This window comes from Papaver somniferum, chromosome 8 (genome assembly GCF_003573695.1).
Source record: "Papaver somniferum cultivar HN1 chromosome 8, ASM357369v1, whole genome shotgun sequence".
Taxonomy (NCBI): Eukaryota; Viridiplantae; Streptophyta; class Magnoliopsida; order Ranunculales; family Papaveraceae; genus Papaver; species Papaver somniferum.
The window spans coordinates 41,862,213-41,881,783 of record NC_039365.1 but is presented as its reverse complement, the minus strand read 5'-3'; the positions used below and the strand labels follow the sequence as shown (position 1 = coordinate 41,881,783).

General features: G+C 35.7%; 3 protein-coding genes across 3 annotated transcripts; all 3 read right to left on the bottom strand.

The window, feature by feature from the left end:
- Positions 1–560: 560 nt before the first annotated feature.
- Positions 561–2,302, bottom strand: LOC113305471 (BTB/POZ and MATH domain-containing protein 3-like). The gene is made up of 4 exons (XM_026554504.1): positions 2,109–2,302; positions 1,317–1,518; positions 782–1,058; positions 561–649 (listed from the first exon to the last, which is right to left on the bottom strand). Exons 1-4 carry the CDS (start codon positions 2,300–2,302, stop codon positions 561–563), a joined length of 762 nt encoding a protein of 253 aa, XP_026410289.1.
- An 8,121-nt stretch (positions 2,303–10,423) lies between these two features.
- On the bottom strand, positions 10,424–12,060 carry LOC113304785. The gene is made up of 4 exons (XM_026553924.1): positions 11,737–12,060; positions 11,260–11,332; positions 11,057–11,112; positions 10,424–10,767 (listed from the first exon to the last, which is right to left on the bottom strand). Exons 1-4 carry the CDS (start codon positions 11,802–11,804, stop codon positions 10,653–10,655), a joined length of 312 nt encoding a protein of 103 aa, XP_026409709.1. The 5' UTR covers positions 11,805–12,060; the 3' UTR covers positions 10,424–10,652.
- A 200-nt stretch (positions 12,061–12,260) lies between these two features.
- LOC113304784 (BTB/POZ and MATH domain-containing protein 3-like) lies at positions 12,261–13,802 on the bottom strand. The gene is made up of 4 exons (XM_026553923.1): positions 13,409–13,802; positions 12,938–13,274; positions 12,559–12,835; positions 12,261–12,408 (listed from the first exon to the last, which is right to left on the bottom strand). Exons 1-4 carry the CDS (start codon positions 13,744–13,746, stop codon positions 12,347–12,349), a joined length of 1,014 nt encoding a protein of 337 aa, XP_026409708.1. The 5' UTR covers positions 13,747–13,802; the 3' UTR covers positions 12,261–12,346.
- Positions 13,803–19,571: the final 5,769 nt, after the last annotated feature.

Here is a 19,571-nt window from a genome sequence, read left to right as displayed (position 1 = left end):
AATGAAAAGGAATCCTATTTATCAAAAAAAAAGTATTGGAATACTAAAGATTCAAGCTGGACCTGTCATCTATATCTGTTAATGAAATTTTCGGGTTTTTTTTCCTCGGGATTTTTTCTCGGTCATTTGTTTGCTTCTAGTTAGGTATCCAACTTCGAAAGATATACTTCAGACGATTTTCCAGAAACAATAAAAACGATCACATTAATTCTCATTCATACCATCTCCAGTTCCAAGGATGTACAAATTTTCTAATAATAAATTGTATCCATGTACCAAAAAAAGAAAAAACTCGAACACCTCCGATTTATAATGCATCAAACACTATATATTTACAATGTAATGTTCCAAACACATTAATAATAATTCTAAAGTAATGAAGTGCTCTTTTCGTCGTAATCCTATTTATCAGACATCAAAATCTGACATGTTTAGATTCACAATCCACATCACATAATAAATTTCTTAACCACAATGTCAAAACAATCAAAAACTAGCCCTAGAAGACCAGTGTTGGTGTAGTTGGTTTTGTTGTTGTTTTGTCTTCATTTTTTTTGTATCTACAACCGCATGCACTTCTTCAAAAAATCTGTTAATAATGAGGGACACCACTTCTCCACATGTGAATACCCATCAGACTTCATAACCTCTGCATGTGAAATTTTTTTAAAGGGTAAGAAAATAATTGTTTAACCGAGAATGAACAGACGCCCTTGGTAATCTTTGTGAAATCTATACAAATAGCCTACTACTATATCATAACTCTAAATATAACATTTACCTCCTAAATTTTCTGGTTTAGCTGCAAAGTTTAGGCATACAGTTTTCAATTCCTGGCATTGGTATCGTTCTGTTAGGGACAGAGAGTCTGCCACTGTATCTGCATCTATATCTTCACATAATTTTGCCTCGCACATGAGTTTCAATCGAGAAATATCAAAGCGATCGGCTGCAGCTAAGAGATGTTGCATAAGTGTAGTCAAAGTGCAAACAGAATCTGAATCAGAAAATTCATGTGCTTTAGGAAGTTCATCTGAGTACAAAAATAACAACATTGCCTGCACAACATCATAAGATTATAAGGTTAGCGACTCTCGTAAACTTATAAACATAGATCCAACTGTATTTTTGAATCTAAAGCACGACAACAAAATAAAAAATTGTCACAAGCCTTGCCTTAAAAGCAAAGGGATCAAATTCTTCAATGACTATTGTTTTCATGTCCGGATTACCCACTAGTCCAAAAAACATAGCTCTAAATACAAGAGATCGGGCTGCAAAATCCACTTATGGGCTTTGAAGAATTCATTGCTCACTTGAAAAGTAATATCAGAACCAACTCCAGATTCCAGCAAACCCTTAAGATTTTGAATCATATCTGATGGAGGTACAGGAATAACACAACGTTTCCCCTCTTCGACACGAGTTTGCACTACTCCAACTGTACAGTGAATGCTAAGGCAATCATCCTTGAGATATGTCTCCACCGCGAACCTTTTCATAAACTTCGGATATCCCCTGAAATCAATCCATATGGTTATATACTAGAACGTCAACTATAGCAGAGTTCTAACTTACAAGTATATGTATCAAAGAATTGGGAAGTAAAATAAATACATGTTTGATTCTCCATCTCTACTAATTCAATCAGATGGATTCAAATTATTGTGAGTTCGACGATACCCAACTTTGGAAGAAACTATAGTGAACTAGGTGTCGAGGGACACTGATTGTTTATTTTCTTTAGTAAATAACTGTCTCTATCCAAAATGCATGGTTTGAACCATGTAATAGCATAACTCTAGGCGAATGTACCTAGGTGTAGTTCTAGGGACCATTGTTCTGACTTGTTAAAAAAAAAAAATCTATATTCAATTAATTTTAAATCGGTTTCTAAATAGATAATAACTAAATCGCACTTGAACGTAGTTGCATCAGGCCAATTTGAACTGCATAGTGCATACAAGGCGTAGCCATAAAACGTTTATGCAAAGAGGATTTGCAATGCAATTTAAATTCCTAGCATTGAAACAGCTTGAATTACTCATAAAACAGCTAAAGGATTCAACTTAATTCAAGAACTTCGAGTCTGAAAACATCGTACGTACCATGTGCTTCCTGATTTAAACGTTGTTGGAGATTCGTCACGATATCCATAAACACCATACTTCCCTTTTCCAGTTTTGTCCAGTAGTTCGAACCCATACAATGCCCTAACTTCTCCGAGGCTGCCGACTAGCTTAATGAACAAGGATACATACTCCTTGCTAGCTTTATCAAAGCCGTCGGGATAAAAAACCATAACCCAGTCATAACCACCAACTACGTATTTGCAACTAGTCTAAGGGCTTACCAATTCCTATTCCCTTCGCTAGAGTATACCCTTTTATCTCATAATCATGTGAACTTTCCATAGTTTCATATATCGTCTGCGACGACGACATCCCGTGAAACTGACAGAGAACAGGTGGATGCGTGAAGCAAAAATAAATAAACAGTGGTGTTAGATTTATTGAGAAAGTTCAATATTTTTTCAATAATAATATGCAAGAGTCCTCGTATTCGTAAAAAAGAAGAATCCTATTACCTAATTTATTATCTGATCCTAAAGAAAACTGACAAGAAGTATGTATGTTCTAAATCAGGAAGCACTGTTCTTTGGGCTCAACACATAGACTTAGAAGTCAATAGTTGACCAGTACAGACTTTTAAGAAAATTGTAAAAGTTTGAAAGTCTTCTATAATCCGGAAATTAAAATTATAGAATCAGAGTTGTGATAATAAATGGAGTATTTTAGGGAATTGCATAACAATGAGATGTGACTTTTTTTCTTTAGAATTTACATCTCTTCTATTTTTTCAGATGTACTCATATAGAGTAATTTACAACTTGGGATGTTTGACAATACTACTACACATTTGATTATAAGATGGAGCTATATTTGACAATGCTCTTTGTTGGCTTTGTTTCTGGGGTTAAAGTTGCACCAACTTGAGTCAAACTGGTGTGCTGGGCGTTTGTGAGCTCCGTTTCATTGCACTACTTCCTCAGTTCCTCCATTGCAGTAGATTTTGATTACTTAACTTTGCTGGTTGATCGCGAAAAGTAATTGGTACGTCTGACCGTTGTTGCTCTTACAAGCACATATAAGACATATATCCCAGCTGCTTTTACAAGCACATGTGAGAATGCCTTATGGCATCAGTTCGCTGTTATGACACAAATGGAAAAAAGTACCTACTTCCAATACTAGCAATTTCCATGAACAGATCTATGCCAAAATATAGAATATTACTTACAAAAACCAGTGACTTATTTAGTGCTATGACATTACTAGGAGAGCACAAAATCACATCAACTTTTACTCACTACAAGAATCGCAAAGAACACGCGCATTAAATTTCAGCTTCTTCTGACAGCCTTGAGCAGCTTCAGAAAAGAAGAGGAACAGCTCCGACTATAAAAGACCAAGGTTCAAAGAACAGCTCCACCTGGAAATGGTCTCCCCAAATGCTTCAAAATGGTATACCAGAAGGTCTAAAAATTCTGGCACGAAATTTAATCTGAATGAGCAAACTCCAATTTGTGACCTGAACCCCTTCTCTGTATACTTCAAAGAAAATAGAGACTAAGCCTTCACGCGTAAGGCATATCACATATAAAAGGTTGCTATTAACCTGTATCTCAGGAGCAAATTTCTTCAACTTCTTCAAAAAGCCAAGGAAAGATCCAAATCAGGAAAATTGCAAACATAAAGAAAAATTGAATTGGGGAACTCAAGAAGTACTAATGACATTAACCAATTCGGGCAACTCTTATAAAATTTGTTAACCAGCAGAAACATCAAAAAGTTACTGCTACAAAGCTACATAGTTCAAACACAAGTCGTGAACAATTAGCTTTGCTACTTTGAAGGGAAAAATTCAACAATTTTATTTCACTACTGTCACAACTGCACCACTGGCCCAAATTCTTCGGCAGTCTCCGTTGCAAGAGTAAGAATGTCAACAAATGAACTGTAAGATGCTTGCAGAAACCTTGCTTCGACTGCCTCAAAATGTCTGAAAAAAGAAAGGGGATATATCTTAATGATACAAGACTAAGCAGACCACCCACAATGTTGATAAGTTTGCAACAGTTGTTTAGGTAAATAACTGTCGCAAATGGTAGCATCGCAAAGCCGTCTTCGTGCAAGTCAATTACTGGAATTGGTATGAAACTGAATATCAAATCCAAAAGTACAGGTATGCTCCCAAATGGTACTCTTGCAAGTTCAAAAAAGAAAAAGCTTCCTAAAACTAAAGTTCCTAAAAAAATTCGAGAGATAAGCTAATGAAGCATGGTTCTTTATGGAGCTTAGATTTTCCACCTCTAAAGACTAATCGTGAAGAAATGTTTAGAGATTTTGTAAAAAATCACGATGACTTAATTATAGAAGATGTTGACGAGTTTGCTTATTGTCACTAGGCAGTGGTATTTATCGTTCCGTCAGTAGGCACTGGTCTTTTTTGTTGTTTGCAACTTTGCTTTAGCTGTATCGCTGTTTTGTTGCTTCTTTTGTGGGCAGTTCGCTCTTCAGTTGTATACGCTCGCACACAGCTTGTGTCTATCCTTTTGAACGATCAAAAAACAAAGAGTTGTTTAGGTAAATAGTTTCACATAGGCTACAAAGTCGGTTTCTCAGATCTTCTCCATGTCTAAGCATGTTAGAGACGTGTTCACAGAATTTTACCCGCCAGGCACAACTTACCATTAAAACCAGGTAATAATAGGAAATGGGGAAATGTAAGTAAGAGTATTAGTGAAGCATTACCTCCTCATCAACAGCTATTGCTGCACATACTATGGAAGCATTCTCATCAGATCCGTAATTTACTTCCAAATCACTGCAGATAATATAAAAAAGGATACGATTGAACGGCATTTGCAAATAGAGCAACATTTTCGAATAATGGTTGGGAACAAGTGTGAGTTGCAGATTGCAGTTCAGCATAGAGGCAGTGATAAACAGTGAGTATTCAAAAAATTGTAATGGTAGGGTTTCCAAATGTCAGGGTCCCCTACTAAGGAAAGCAGACAACTTATCAAGCAATTTGCTACAATTGATAAAAGTAAAATCCGTTATCAGTTGATAATCGATTGAGAAGCTGAATACAAATTAGTGAACTAGTGAGAGAATGAAACATCTTGAAATTTGATGAAAAATCAAAAATTAGTCGGACACCATTTTTCAAAATCAGTAGAAGAGGGTGAGAGAGTGACCAGCTCAACTGCCTTGGCGAAGGAGGAAAAGTTTGTTTATCGGGCATAGCAGCAGCAGAGACACATGAAGCGATGTCCCAACAAACACAACCCAGAAAGAAGAAGAAGAAGAAGATCAGTAGGAGTTTTAAGGTAACTAACAGGGTTTTACTATCTTTTTCAAAACATGCGCTTCACTGCAAGAGAAATTGATGTCAGCAGCGACATATTATCCGTATGCCGTCCCTATGCTCAGTTAAACGGCGGGAGGGAGTATAGTCCAAACTGCTGTATGTCAAAATTTGGAATAATATCACACTAGTCAACCAAAAGAGATGGTCGTGACTCATTTGCTATCTTGTGGACCTTTTAATTCTGGTTAGGTGTGCAATTCGAAAGATACATTTCAGATCTCTTTTCTAGAAACAGAAGTAACAATCCCGGTATCTCCAATTTGAAAATTGTTTACCAAGTGGACATATGAAACAAGAATTTTTACATTTTACGCCTACAGATGCTCAGTATTTGTTTTTTATTCTCTCCAAGTTAAACTTAAAGCTCGTAACCCTCTTTTGATTTAAAATAAAGAAATACATCAAAGACCTCCACTCTATAATGCATCAAACGCTATGTCCTGAACAATTCTTGCACATTGTAATGTTGTTCCAATCATGTTAATAAAGTCAAAACAATAACTTGCCCTATGAGGCCAGTGTTGGTGTTGCCACTGCTACTGCGGATGTTGTTGTTGTTTGGGTTTCATTTTTTATAACCGCATGCTCTTCTTCAACAGATCTGTCAATAGTGAGGGACGCCACTTCTCCACATATGAATACCCATCAGACTTCATAATCTCTGCATGTGAAGAATTTAATTGGTAAGAAAATAATTGTTTAACTGAAACTGAACCGACACACTTGGTAATTGATCCTCATGCAATCTATACAAATAGCCAACTACTCTTCCAGAACTATAAAAACAACATTTACCTCTTAAATTTTCAGGTTTAGCTGCAAAGTTTAGACAAGCAGCTTTCAGTTCGTGGCATTGGTATCGTGCTGCTAGGGCCAGTGTGTCTGCCACAGTACTCGCAGTTATATCTTCACATAATTTTGCCTCGCACATGAGTTTCAATCGAGCAAGGCCATAGCGATCTGCTGCAACTAACAAATGTTGTGCCATTGTAGTTGAAGTGCAAAGAGAATCTGAATAAGAAAATTCATGTGTTTCGGGAAGTTCATCCGAGTACAAAAATAGCAACATGGCCTGCAACACATCATAGGATTATAAGGTTAGCGGCCGTCGTAAACTTATACATAGAATGAAAACAAAATAACTTATAGACATACATGCAACTGTATTTTTGAATCTAAAGAATGAAAACAAGATAACAAACTGTCAAAAGCCTTACCTTCAAAGCAAAAGGATTTAATGACTACTATTTCCATTTCTGGATTGCCCACTAGTCCAAAAAACTGAGCTTTAAATACTGGGGATCGAGCTGCAAGAATCAACTTATGGGCTCTGAAGAATTCATTGCCAACCTGAAAAGTAATATCAGAACCAACTCCAGATTCCAGCAAACCCTTGGGATTCTGAATCACATCTGATGGAGGAACTGGAATAACATAACGTTTCCCCTCTTCAACACGAGCTTGAACTACTCCGACTCTACAGTGAATGCTAAGGAAATCATCCTTGAGATAGATCTCCGCCTTGGACCTTCAGCCTTCTCATATACGTATCATATCCCCTGAAATTAATCCGTATGGTTATATACTAGGCCGTCTAGGATATATATAGGAGACTACAGGATGAGTCTAAAGGATTCAATGAAATTCAATAACCATATTAGGAATTTGAAAACAGGTACGTACCGGAGAGTTAGCTTTCTTTTGTGTTCAGAGAGTTGTGAGTGAGACTTTATTTGAAAGGTCTTGGTGAGAAATCAGTGTGTAATATTCTTGAATCATTATAGTGAAACAATCTTCTTTGTCCGTGGACGTAGGCAACTTGCCGAACCACGTAAATTGCAGTGTGCTTCTCTTTTCTATTGAGTGTTTCTCATGTTAGGTGTATTTTCTCACTGATCTACTTTCCTCAACAATCAATCGGGATAGTAGTGCACGACTATTCCCTACATTTATCTCATATTCATGAGAACCTTTCACAGTTCCATATATCGACTGCGACGACGACATCCCGTAAAACTGACGGAGGACTGGTGGAAGCGTGAAGCAAGGAAGAAGATAGTGAAAGTAATAGATGCAATAATAATATGCAAGACGAGATCCTCCTTTTATAGGAAAACATTACAACTTCTATTCGTATTCGTATATTACCTAAATTTATGATCTAAGTAATTCTAATCCTTTTTTGACCGGATAAGTAAATCTAATCCTAATCTAACAAGAATGGATACATATTTAAAATCTTACAGAGTTCGGTAATGTCATGTGATTTTTTTGTTTCTTTAGAATTTACATCTTTTTTCAAATATGAATAATTTACAACTTGGAACGTCTTTGTTGGCTTTGCTTCTGGCGTTATAGTTGTACTAATTTGAGTCAAATTGTTGTGCTGGACGTTTGTGAGCTCTGTTTCATTGTTAGAAATAGGGTTGACTGCGTGCACTACTTCCTCAGTTCCTCCATTGCCGAGAGAAGTTGATTTCAATAGTGTTGTTGCTTTTACAAGCACATGGGATTGGAAAAGATATATACCTTGCTGCCCACTACTGTGAACTGATTTATATTTGTTGCAAGTGCGTGAAAATTGTTGTCATTTACAGTCTTCTACGTAGGGTTTATGCATGGGTGGAAATGGTTTTGCATGATCTCCTTGCATCTTTGTTTTCATGGCAAATTTTAGCAAACATGTTTTAATTAGCTGGACTTGCCAGTCTGAATGCTATTTTGATTCAATATTATTTATTTATTTATTTCTATTTATTTTTTTTTGATCAGACAGCTGGGTTCAATATTAACTTATCCTACATGTTCCCTGGTGTTATCTTAATTACACTAATCTATACTGTTGAAAGAAAAACTATCAACTGCTGGTGTTGAAATTCACTTTGAACTCATTGTCCGATCAAAGTGAATAGAAAAACTATCAACTGCTGGTGTTGAAATTCACTTTGAACTCATCGCCCGATCAAAGTGAATTTCAAAGCGAGTACAAGCTCATTTTGTTTCTAAAACTGATAAATAAAAAACAGAAGATATAAATACAATGTATCTGTTCTCACTTGTATGAAGCTAATATTAACATCAACATGTATGTCTGCACCATCTCTAAGAAAAATAGAATCTTTCACAGCCTGAAGAAAACAAAGTATGGACAAAAAGAAAAACAATAGAATCAGCAACGAATTCATAGCAAACAATAGCCTCAGTGACATCTATATCAATCTTTCTAAGACTAGTGGAAAATATGCATTTAGTTTCATGTATCAAGTTCCACCTTGAACTCCTTGTCCTCCGCACTATTACCAGCAGTTTTTACACTGATTGCATCCCCATAGTTAATAGTTGCAGGTTTTAACTGTTAACCTCCTCATCCGACACTATTACCAGCATTTCTTTTTATCTGATTGTATCCCCAGACTCAACGCCTAAGCCATGAAAAGAATACAAAAGATTTACTGCACTAAAATTCAGCAAGAATATGACTTTTTTTTTTCCTTACCTCATAACTGAATATCAAGATCAGTTCCCCTACTGGAAAATAAAAAGATTCATCTTAGTGGAGAATTAGCTCCAGTAATTTTATTTCGATGTCTCATATCTTAAAGAAAAGGATGCAGAACTAACCAGCTGGGATTATAACATTGATCTACGTACTTCACACCTTCAACAACTCCGCCTCCTCTACAAGCAGTACAAACTTCCTGCAGCCACATAGATAAAGCTTCAAAATATTTAGAAAGGAAGTGCCAGGAGAAACCTTTTATAATCTCTCCAAACCTTAACAATTCGGCCCTGTCCTTTTCAGGTACTGCAAGTTGACGTGAAAGGAGGAACTGTAACCTGGCTAGAGAACATTTGAAATACATTACAATGCAACAAATTTGATTAACATATGTTTCCTTTTTTATTTTTTCCTTTTTCTTGATGATTGATAATGATTTGATATACATTAAAATGCAGACTCTAGTAAGGCGTACTGAGACTCGGAGAGTATGGGAATGTTTTCTCCCCATGATAACAATGCTTACTGAATCTAAAGTTAATGTTTCTTAAATCACTGCCATTATGCATCTGAGCACTTACTGTTCCAACGCCTCCACAAGTTAGACACACTTTCATCTTTGCATATGCTGGATGACCGAGTCTATCTGCAGTAATAATATACACAAGACAATGAAAACATCAGACTTCTTCTAGGCTGCCCTTAAACCACCTAAAAAAATCTGTTAATATTCGGAAATCTAGTGGCCTATTCAACAAAACACACAAGATCTGACACCACAACTAAATCAAACAGAATACTGATGTTAAATCTTTTAAATGAGTCTGCTGTGCTGATAGAACTTGTGTTCTGAATTCCAAATTCTTGTAAATCGCATCAACTTTTATTCACTACAAGAATTGCAATGAACACGTACATTAAATTTCAGCTGCTTCTGACAGCCATGAGCAGCTTCATAAAAAGGAGAGGAACAGCTCCACTTATAAAAGGCAAAAGAACTGGTTCAAGAGATTAAGCCTTCACACATTAGACATATCACATATAACAGGAGAAAAAATGTTGCTATTACCTGTATCTCAGGAGCAAAGTCTCCAATTTCTTCAAAAATCTGAACAAGCATATAACACAAGTACAAACCATAAATAAAAATTAAAACAAAAAGGAATCAATATAACAAACGAGAAATTGAGACAGGACTAAAAGAGTATGAAGATAAGGAGTAAAAGTATGAGAGTTAACCTTAGAAAATATATTACGGAAAGAACCAGAGAAATGCTTTTCGTGAAAACCACCTGCAGTCCTAGCAGAGTGACCCTTTGGATTTCTATCAGAGTACTTTCCTCGGCCAGCACTGCTGATGTTTTCGGACATAAAATCGACACAGAGAAAACAACTAAATTAGTTCAAAACCTAGATATATAGGGTTTGAAGTACAAAAGATAAACAAGACACGACGGTTGAGCATTCAAAAGAAAGAGCCAAGGAAAGATTCAAATCAGGATAACTGCTAACATAAAGAAAAATTGAGTTGTACACAATTGAGGAACTGAAGAAGTTCTAATGATATTAACCAACTTGAGCAACTCTTATAAAATCTGTTAACTAGCAGAAACATCAGAAAGTTACTGCTACAAAATTACATAGTTCAAACATAAGTCATGGACAATTAGCTTTGCAGCTTTGAAGGAAAACATTCAACAGTTTTATTTCACTACTGTCACAACTGCATCCCTGGCCCAAATTCTTCAATAGTCTTCGTTGCAAGTGTAAGAACGTCAACAAATGAACTGTATGATGCTCGCAGAAACCTTGCTTCAACTGCCTCAAAATGTCTGAGAAAAGAAAGGGGATATATTTTAATGATACAAGACTAAGCAGATCACCCACGATGTTGATAAGTTTGAGACAGTTCTTTTGGTAAATAGACACAGCCTACAAAGTCAGTTTCTCAAATCTCCATGTCTAAGCATGTTAGAGACGTGTTCCCAAAAATTTACCCGCCAAGTACTTGAAAACTAGGTAATGCTAAAAACGCGACATTAACAATGCAAAGTCTAATTTAACAATTAGACAGCTGAAACTAGGACGTGGACATGAATGTGGTACAGAAATTAAACCCACACTGAAAGTTTTCCATCTGTCACAGTCATCACCCTTCTCACTTTGTCAGGTTGCAGCTGTCGAGCAGAGATCAAATACAAGGGATTTCAATTTAATGTATAAATTGTTTTTTTACTGAAATCAGAGATAATATACATCAGACAAGTTGAGCATATTCAATAAATAATAAGAACTAGGGAATAATAAGTGTAGTGAAGCATTACCTCCGCATCAACAGTTATTGCTGCACATACTATGAAAGCATTCTCACCAGACCCATAATTGACTTCCAAATCACTGCAGACAACACACAAGAAAAAAAAGGATACGATTAACGGAAATAGCAAATAGAGCACCATTTTCAAGTAATGGGTGTGTAAGACCCAAGTGTGAGTCAAGCGTAGAGGCAATGATAAACAACACCCAAACAGTGAGTATTCAAGAAATTGTATTCGTAGGGTTTCCAAAATCAAGATCCCCACTAAGGAAAACAGACAACTTTTCAATCAATCAACTACAATTGATACAAGTGAAATCCATTACTAGTTGATAATCAATTGAGGAGAAGCTTTGTGAAACAATACGGATTAGAGAATTATCGAGACATAAACAAACAATCCCACTAGCACAAATTTGATGGAAAATCGAAAATTAATCAGAACCCATTCTTCAAAACTGGTAGAAGAGAGTGAGAGACTCACCAGCTGAACTGCCATGGAGAAGGAGGAAGAGTTTGTCGATCAGCAGCAGCAGAGACACATGAAGCCATCTCCCAATCCCAACGCAGAAGAGAAACAAACCCAGAAAGAAGAAAGGAGGAGGAGTTTTAAGAAAGACGTGGGTAACGACGCGAATACCCTTAACAGCTAGAGAAATTGATGCAGCATCGCCATATTATGCGTATGGTACATTCGAGAGCATCAACTAAAAGTGATGGTCATTTGCTTGCATTTGTCCAATTTGAAAGATACATTTCTCTTTCGGTTTTAGAGAAACAGAAGTGACCATCCCGTTAATCTAGGTGCATATCATCTCCAATTCTAGCTAAAAATGTTCACCGACAAAAAAGTAAGGATGCTCAGTATTTGCTTTGCATTCTCTCCAGATAAAACTCAATGCTCGTTATACCATATCAGAGTTCTACAACCCTCTTTTGATTTAAAAGAAATCAAATACTTCGACTCCATAATGCATTTAACAAACACTAAATAATTCATAGTTTTTCCACACTGTAATAAATATTCCCAACAAGTTAATTAGAAACTAGCCTAGGACACCATTGTTTCAGCAGGTATTGTTGTTGTTTTGGCTTCAATTTTTATCCATTGCTGCACTAGTAAATAAATCTGCGTACCCATCTGACTTCATAACCTCTACACGCAAAACATTTAATGGGTAAGTAAATAAATGTTGAACCTCCAAACTGAACAGACACAGTTGGTACTCCTCCTAAAATCAACATTAGAACTACTACTAAATAGCTAACTACTTTATCAGACAGAACTCTAAAATACAACATTTACCTTCTAAATTTTCTGGTCTAGCTGCAAAGCTTAGGCAGACAGTTTTCAGTTCCGTGCAGTTGTAGACATCTGCTATGGCCAGTGTATTTTCCACAGTATCTGCAGTTAGATCTTCATATAATTTTTCCTCACACATGAGTTTCAATCGAGCAAGGCCAAAGCGATCTGCTACAGCTAACAGATGTTGCACGATTGTAGTTGGAGTGCAAAGAGGATCTGAATCAGAAAGTTCATGTGTTTCGGGAAGTTCATCCGAGTACAAAAATAGCAACATGGCCTGCAACACATCATGTATATTATTATAAGGTAGCGGCGCTAGTATATTTATATATAGATGCTAAAGCATGACAACAGAATAATGAATTTTCAATAGTTTTACCTTAAATGCAAAAGGATCAACCTCTTTAATGACTACTATTTCCATGTCTGGATTGCCCACTAGTCCAAAAAACTGAGCTCTAAATACAGGGGATCGAGCTGCAAGAATCACCTTATGGGCTCTGAAGAATTCATTGCCAACCTCAAAAGTAATATCGGAACCAATTTTAGATTCCAGCAAAACCTTGAGATTCTGAATCATATCTGGTGGAGGTACGGGAATAACATAACGTTTCCCGTTTCCAACACGAGTTCGCACTACTCCGATTGTACAATGAAATTTAAGGCAATCATCCTTGAGAAAGCTTGAGGCCTCCAACGCCGACCTCTTATATCCCCTGAAATTGATCCGTACGGAAACATCATTAATGCACTAGGCCGTCCACAATATAAGTAGATTTTTTTACGAATATGTATGTATCAACGAAACGATATGATTCAATAAACATAAGAACGGAAAACATGTACGTACATTGAGCCTCCTCTTTTTAACTTGTATAGAGTTGTAGGACGATCATATTGACCATTTCCGGTTTGATCCAGTAGTTTCAGTTCAAGCCATGCCCTAACTTCTCCAGGGCTTTTTAGCTTAATACTCACGGATAGATTAGCGCCGTCTGGATAAAAAAGGATCTTCCAACCATAACCAGCAACTGTGAATCTGCCACTGGTGATCGATTTACCAACTCCCGTTCCCCTTGTTAGAGAATATCCTTTAATATCATACTCATGAGAACCTTTCACGGATTCATAAATCGATTTTGAAATCTCGTGATTAGACTCTGAAACTCTCGGCCTTTTTAGTGACATATCTTTTGATATCGAAGATGACGGTACGAACAAAGAAAAAGATAGCTAAAGTATGGGATTTTTGTAAAGAAAGACTGCCAACCAGTTATCGACCGAACCTAGGCAAAAACTTAAATTATCACCCTCTACAAAAAAAAAAACCTGTTTTGAGTCATACATCTATCTATGTTGGGCCGAAAAGTTATCGACCGAACCTAGGCAAAAACTTAAATTATCAGCCGAACCTTGAGTATGCTTCAAAATATGTTTCCTCTACAAAGGCAACAACTCTTAAAAAAAATTCTACAAGACCAAACAATCTTTTCGATCTCTCACCACGTGAATTCTATCACATTTCGCATACAAACTTGGTGTGTGCGCATTAACCAGAAGTGATGGTTAATTTGAAAGATACATTAATTTCAGATGTCTTTTCTAGAAACAAAAGTAACAATCCCATCATTATATCCTCATACATATATGATCTCCAACTCCAGAGATCAAATTGGAGATCACCGAAGTCGGAGCAAAAAACAAAAACAACAAAAATAAAATCATCCCCAACTCTGCACTGATCTATCTTTAGGCTTAATATACAAGGTAGATTACCACATAATATGCTACAAAAAAAAAAAAAAAGTCTCTGTTCAAAATCATGAAAAAAAAAAAAACAAACATAAATCTCAATCTATGTTTAATTACCCGGCGAGATTGGGTATACCCAGATTAATTGGGGCATACTCATTTTGTTCCCAACCATAATAAAGGGTTAAGGAGTGTCTAATATGTGTAAAGTTACCTAATTACCCTTCTCCTAATAATAACCAGAACCACCCCTTTGGGGTTTTAGATCAAAACCTTGTTAATTTCTTTCCTTCTCCTTCATCATCAATCTAATGATCAATTCCTTTCTCCTACTCTATATTTCATCATTTTCAAATGAAAAAATTTCGTCGATTATGATTTTTTTTTTTGTCGATTAATTCTTTCAAATTCATTCTAGTATTTTGTTTAGTTATTTGAATGACAAATTAGATCAGAAAATTTGAAATTGTTGAATTGTAGTTACGCAGTCGGCATGGTATTTGTTTGTCGAGCATGCCGACTTTTCATATTTATTTTTAGTCGGCAAGCTTATAGGATGAACAACATGCCGACTTTTCATATATTATTTTTAGTCGGCAAGATTATAAGATGAATAGCATGCCGACTTTTCACAGAGTTTTGTTTCTGAAAGTAATATTTACAGGGTCGGCACGATATTCATCCTTATACCTTGCCGACTAATTATGCATTTGTAACACCTTTCTCTGTATGTTAAAAATCCTATAGTCGGCACGGTATTTTTTGACGACCTTGCCGACTAAAAATCAATAAGATGTCTACTAGTGAAACATTTACAACAGTCTCTTGTGTGTCAAAAATAATAAAGTCGGCATCTTCTTCATTCACTGACCTTGCCGGCCGGATATAGTCGGCATGTTACTCATCTGTAGACCTCGCCGGCCAGATATAGTGTCGACCCTGCCGACTTTTCATAGTGATTTCTTCTTTAATTTTGTGTATGATTTCACACATCAGCTTTGCAATCCCCTTTTTAGAAGTGTTTGGGTAGTATGTTTTCATTTTCGTTGAAAAAAAATGCTCAAAACAAATTTGTTTCATCAAAAATCTTCCCACATGAGTTCAATCAAAAACAAAATTTGATAACTTAAATTCATAAGTTTTAATCTATTTAATTATTTCATGTAAACTCAATTAATTAACCTAATCAGAATTTTTAGTGTTAATCAAACAAGGGTATATTAGCCATTTAGAAAATACATAGTTAAGGGGAGGCTTGGTTTTACTTCAAAATGACCAGATTTTGTCTCATTAGGAATACCCCAATGGGTACCCCCAACCAAGGCAGGTTTAATTAATACTGCTTCACAATTTCAGCATCAACTTTCCTTGTAATCATGGTCACGGAGTTGTACTCTTCTTTAACAGAAAAAAAAAAAGAAGAGAAAAACATCAATGGTCACGGAGGAGTCAATGTAATAGGAGGAGTCATGTAATCATGGTCACGGAGTTGTACTTCTTTAACAGAAAAAAAGAGAAAAACATCAATGTAATAATTTTTTTGAGATGGACATGAAAAGACAAAAACTACAAAAGCCTACGTATACGCACAGTACGTACTAGAAAAGATGTTAGCATAGCTATACACCTGCACTGTGTCTTGGTAGTTGTTAACTTGCATGCAATTAGCAAATTTTTAAAAGAAGGAACAAAACAAAAGCCCTTTTTGTACCATTTTCACTTAAAATATACATATTCTGAAAGGACAGTATGTAATTTACAGTTCTAAAATGAAAGTATTGTCTTATCAAACAAATCCAGATAGTGGATAAAAGATCAAAATTACCTCATCTCTTAGTATGTAATTTACAGTTCTAGTACACCGTAAGAGTGTCCTTTTGGCCCAAGTCATATTCAACAGAGAAACATACTACCGTTTATCAGAACTAACCTACTTAGATTCACATGCTACAAGACATAAAATTACTTAACGGCAGAGTCAGGCCAGTGTTGGCTATTTGTCGTTTTAGCTTCATTATCTATCCACCATTGCACTAGTCTTCAATAAATCTGTCAATAGTGAGGGACGCACTTCTTCAAATATGAATCCCCGTCAGACTTCGTAACCTCAACAGTGAAACGTTTGATGGGTTAGAAAATAATTGTTTAACCAAAACTGAACAGGCACACTTGGCGCTCATAAAATTTAAGCAAATAGCTAGAACTCTAAATACAACATTTATCTCTTAAATTTTCAGGTTTAGCTGCTAAGTTGAGGCATGCAGTTTTCAGTTCCGTGCAATTATGTAGATCTGGTAGCTCCAATGTATCTGCCACAGTATTTGCGGTTATATCTGTTGGAAAACGATTAATAAAAAATATTTTTGTAAAGTTTTAATAAAAAATTATAATTTATTGTTTTCTTTTGTGAATGAAACTTATTAGTCCCATATTGTGGAGTTTCCAAATTTTAGTAGTTTTAAGAAACTATATAAACCTTTTAGTCCCACATCAGGGTGTTTTTCTTCTTAAGTTGTATTTGTCAATTATATAAACATATTGTCTACTTTTGTAAAATCTATGGGAAATGGGTTGCTCTATATTTAGAGGGACCCTTAAGGGAAAAAACATTTTATATTGTTTTCTCAAGTGTTCGAGATTTTCCTTTATGGTTTTTCGGAGTTGCCAAGCTCAAGTTGAGCATCTACTACATATGCTAGTAGTAGGTGTAGTAGGGTGTTTTATACTGGAGATATCCGTCCTGTGAGGGCTATAACATCACTCTTGAGTGTAGCCGGGCGCTAATGTCTTAAGGGCAACGTGTTGAACACGTGACTCACTATGTTTTTCCAAATTTTTGCCTTGTTGTTGTTGCTGAGATATGGGGAGCTTATCCGTTTCATCAAATCGATCACTTCCATTATAAATGAGCTAAGTATCAATAACTTTTGCTTATTTGATTTTTCCTTGTTTTTGATTATTGCACTCAAACAATCTTAAGACATTAGGATTTGTAATAATCGAAAATGTTTGGTTGGTTTGTGAATCATGGATGTTAATTGTGGAGTGAAAAACAAAAACGAATTTTTGGTCAGCTGTAGAGTTTCAAGTTTATCTCTTAACCTAAAAGGAATTTCGATGAACCCTTTTGACACAACGTAGTAGACATCCTGATAGTTATCCACGTAAAATTTCAGAATTTTTGAAGTTGTAAAAGTATTTTTCTGATATTTTACGAAACAGAGAAACGTTCCTGAAAAATTCTGACGGGCAGAATTTTGTTGTTAACTAAAGTAGTTTTTATGGGGTAACCATGAGTTTTTTGATATGGTGGTTCAAACGAAGTTTATAAATCTAGATATTATCTTCAAAACTCATATTTTATCTGAACTAAGGTTTGTGAGATGTGGTGTATTAGGTGATTGGGAAATTACCGTGTCCGTGGTCAGAGTATAAACGAAGTTTGTGACATGAAATTGAAAAGGAACATGGCTACCAGGCGCATGTGGATGAACACAAGTCTTCCAAAGATGACAAAGGCGAGAACATCAAACACAACTCTAAGCATAGTCTTCATAAGAAAGGTATGTTTCGTAAAACTGAATCCGGCATTACTTTAATTAAGGATGATTATTATGTTTGTATAATTCCTGGTCATACGGCAGTAAAGTGTAGACAACATAAAACCTTAATAAGTAGAAAGTTAATGCTAATTTAGTTGAAACAAATTAGAACGAGTTCATTGACATGATGTCGGAAGTTATTTTAATAACCAATTTGAGAGACTGGTGGGTGGACTCTGGAGCCACTAAGTATGTTTGTTGAAACAGAAACATGTTCACCTCTTATCAGAGGATAAGGGATGTCGAGAAACTCTATATGAGTAACTCATCTGCGACAGAGGTTGCATAAAAGAGAAAGGTCGAGCATAAGCTCATATCTGTAATATTCTCACACTGAATGAAATTTTCATGTTCCGAGCATATGAAAGAATCTTGTATCTTGTTATCTTGAAGATGGTAAAAGATTGAAGATCTTAATTAAATGTGGAAAACTTATTATAACTAAGGGCATTGTTTTTTTTAGGAAACGGTTATAGGACTTAGGGTCTATATAAATTTAAAGGAAAATACGATGAAGTGAACATAGTTGATTCTTGTGCTTTCTTTGAATGTTTTGCATGGTAGACTTGGAACCGTAAAATTATAAGTCAATGCATAAACTGCTTACCATAGGCTACGTACCCAAATTTAGTTTGGATCTTGAACTCAAAAGTGAAATGAATATGCTATAAAATCTTTTAGCACAAATGTTCATAGTAATTCTAATCCCTTAGAATTAATTCAGTTAGGCCTAGTTGACATGAGTTCAACCCAAAACCACTATGATAAAAAATGGTTTATAACTTTCGTGGATGATTGTACGAGGTACTATCTTGTATACTTTCTAAGGGATAAGGATGATGCCTTAGAAGCATAAAGATGTATAAACTTGAAGTTCAAAACCAATTAGAAGCCTTGAACATAATAACTGTATCCTTAAGAAGATGACAATTGCCATGTTGATTAGTTAAGGATCACCTGCGGCCTTGTGGGGGGAGGCAGTCCTCTTAACTAGTATATCCTGAATATAGTACCCTTAAGGATCAGATGAAACTCCATATGATTTATGGAAAGGTAGATGACCTTCTTATGAATACATCAAAGTGTGGCTAAGATTGTCATTCCTCTTCCTAAAAGAACTAGACAGAAACCAAAAATGTTGATTGTGTCTTCATATAAGGTATGCTGAGTATACTTCTACATATAGATTTTTGGTTGTGTGTTCTGATTTTTCATACTTTGGTGTGATTTTTCTGACTTTGTTGTGAATACTATTACATAATCTAGGGATGCTGAGTTCTTTGAACATGTTTATTCTTAAACCTGTACCTCATTAGAGATGTGTTGTTGATCCCCTAGATTTATTTTCAAATAGTCAGAACTTATCTTAAAGGAAGATGAAGTTAAGGTTGAGCCTAAGAGAAGTAAAACAATTAGACTTGAGACTTCTTATGAAGCCGACTTCATAACATGCCTAGCTTAGTCTAAACTCTGGACTTGTAAAGAAGCCTTGATATCTACTGAAACCCCATTCTAGTAAAAAGCTTCATTTAGTGAAATGGACTCGGTCCTTCGGAACCTGACTTGGGAGGTTTATAGTTTACCTCCAGAGAGTAAGACCATGATATGTAAATGAGTCTTTAAGAGGAAACGTTAGGTATATGGAACTATGGAAAAATA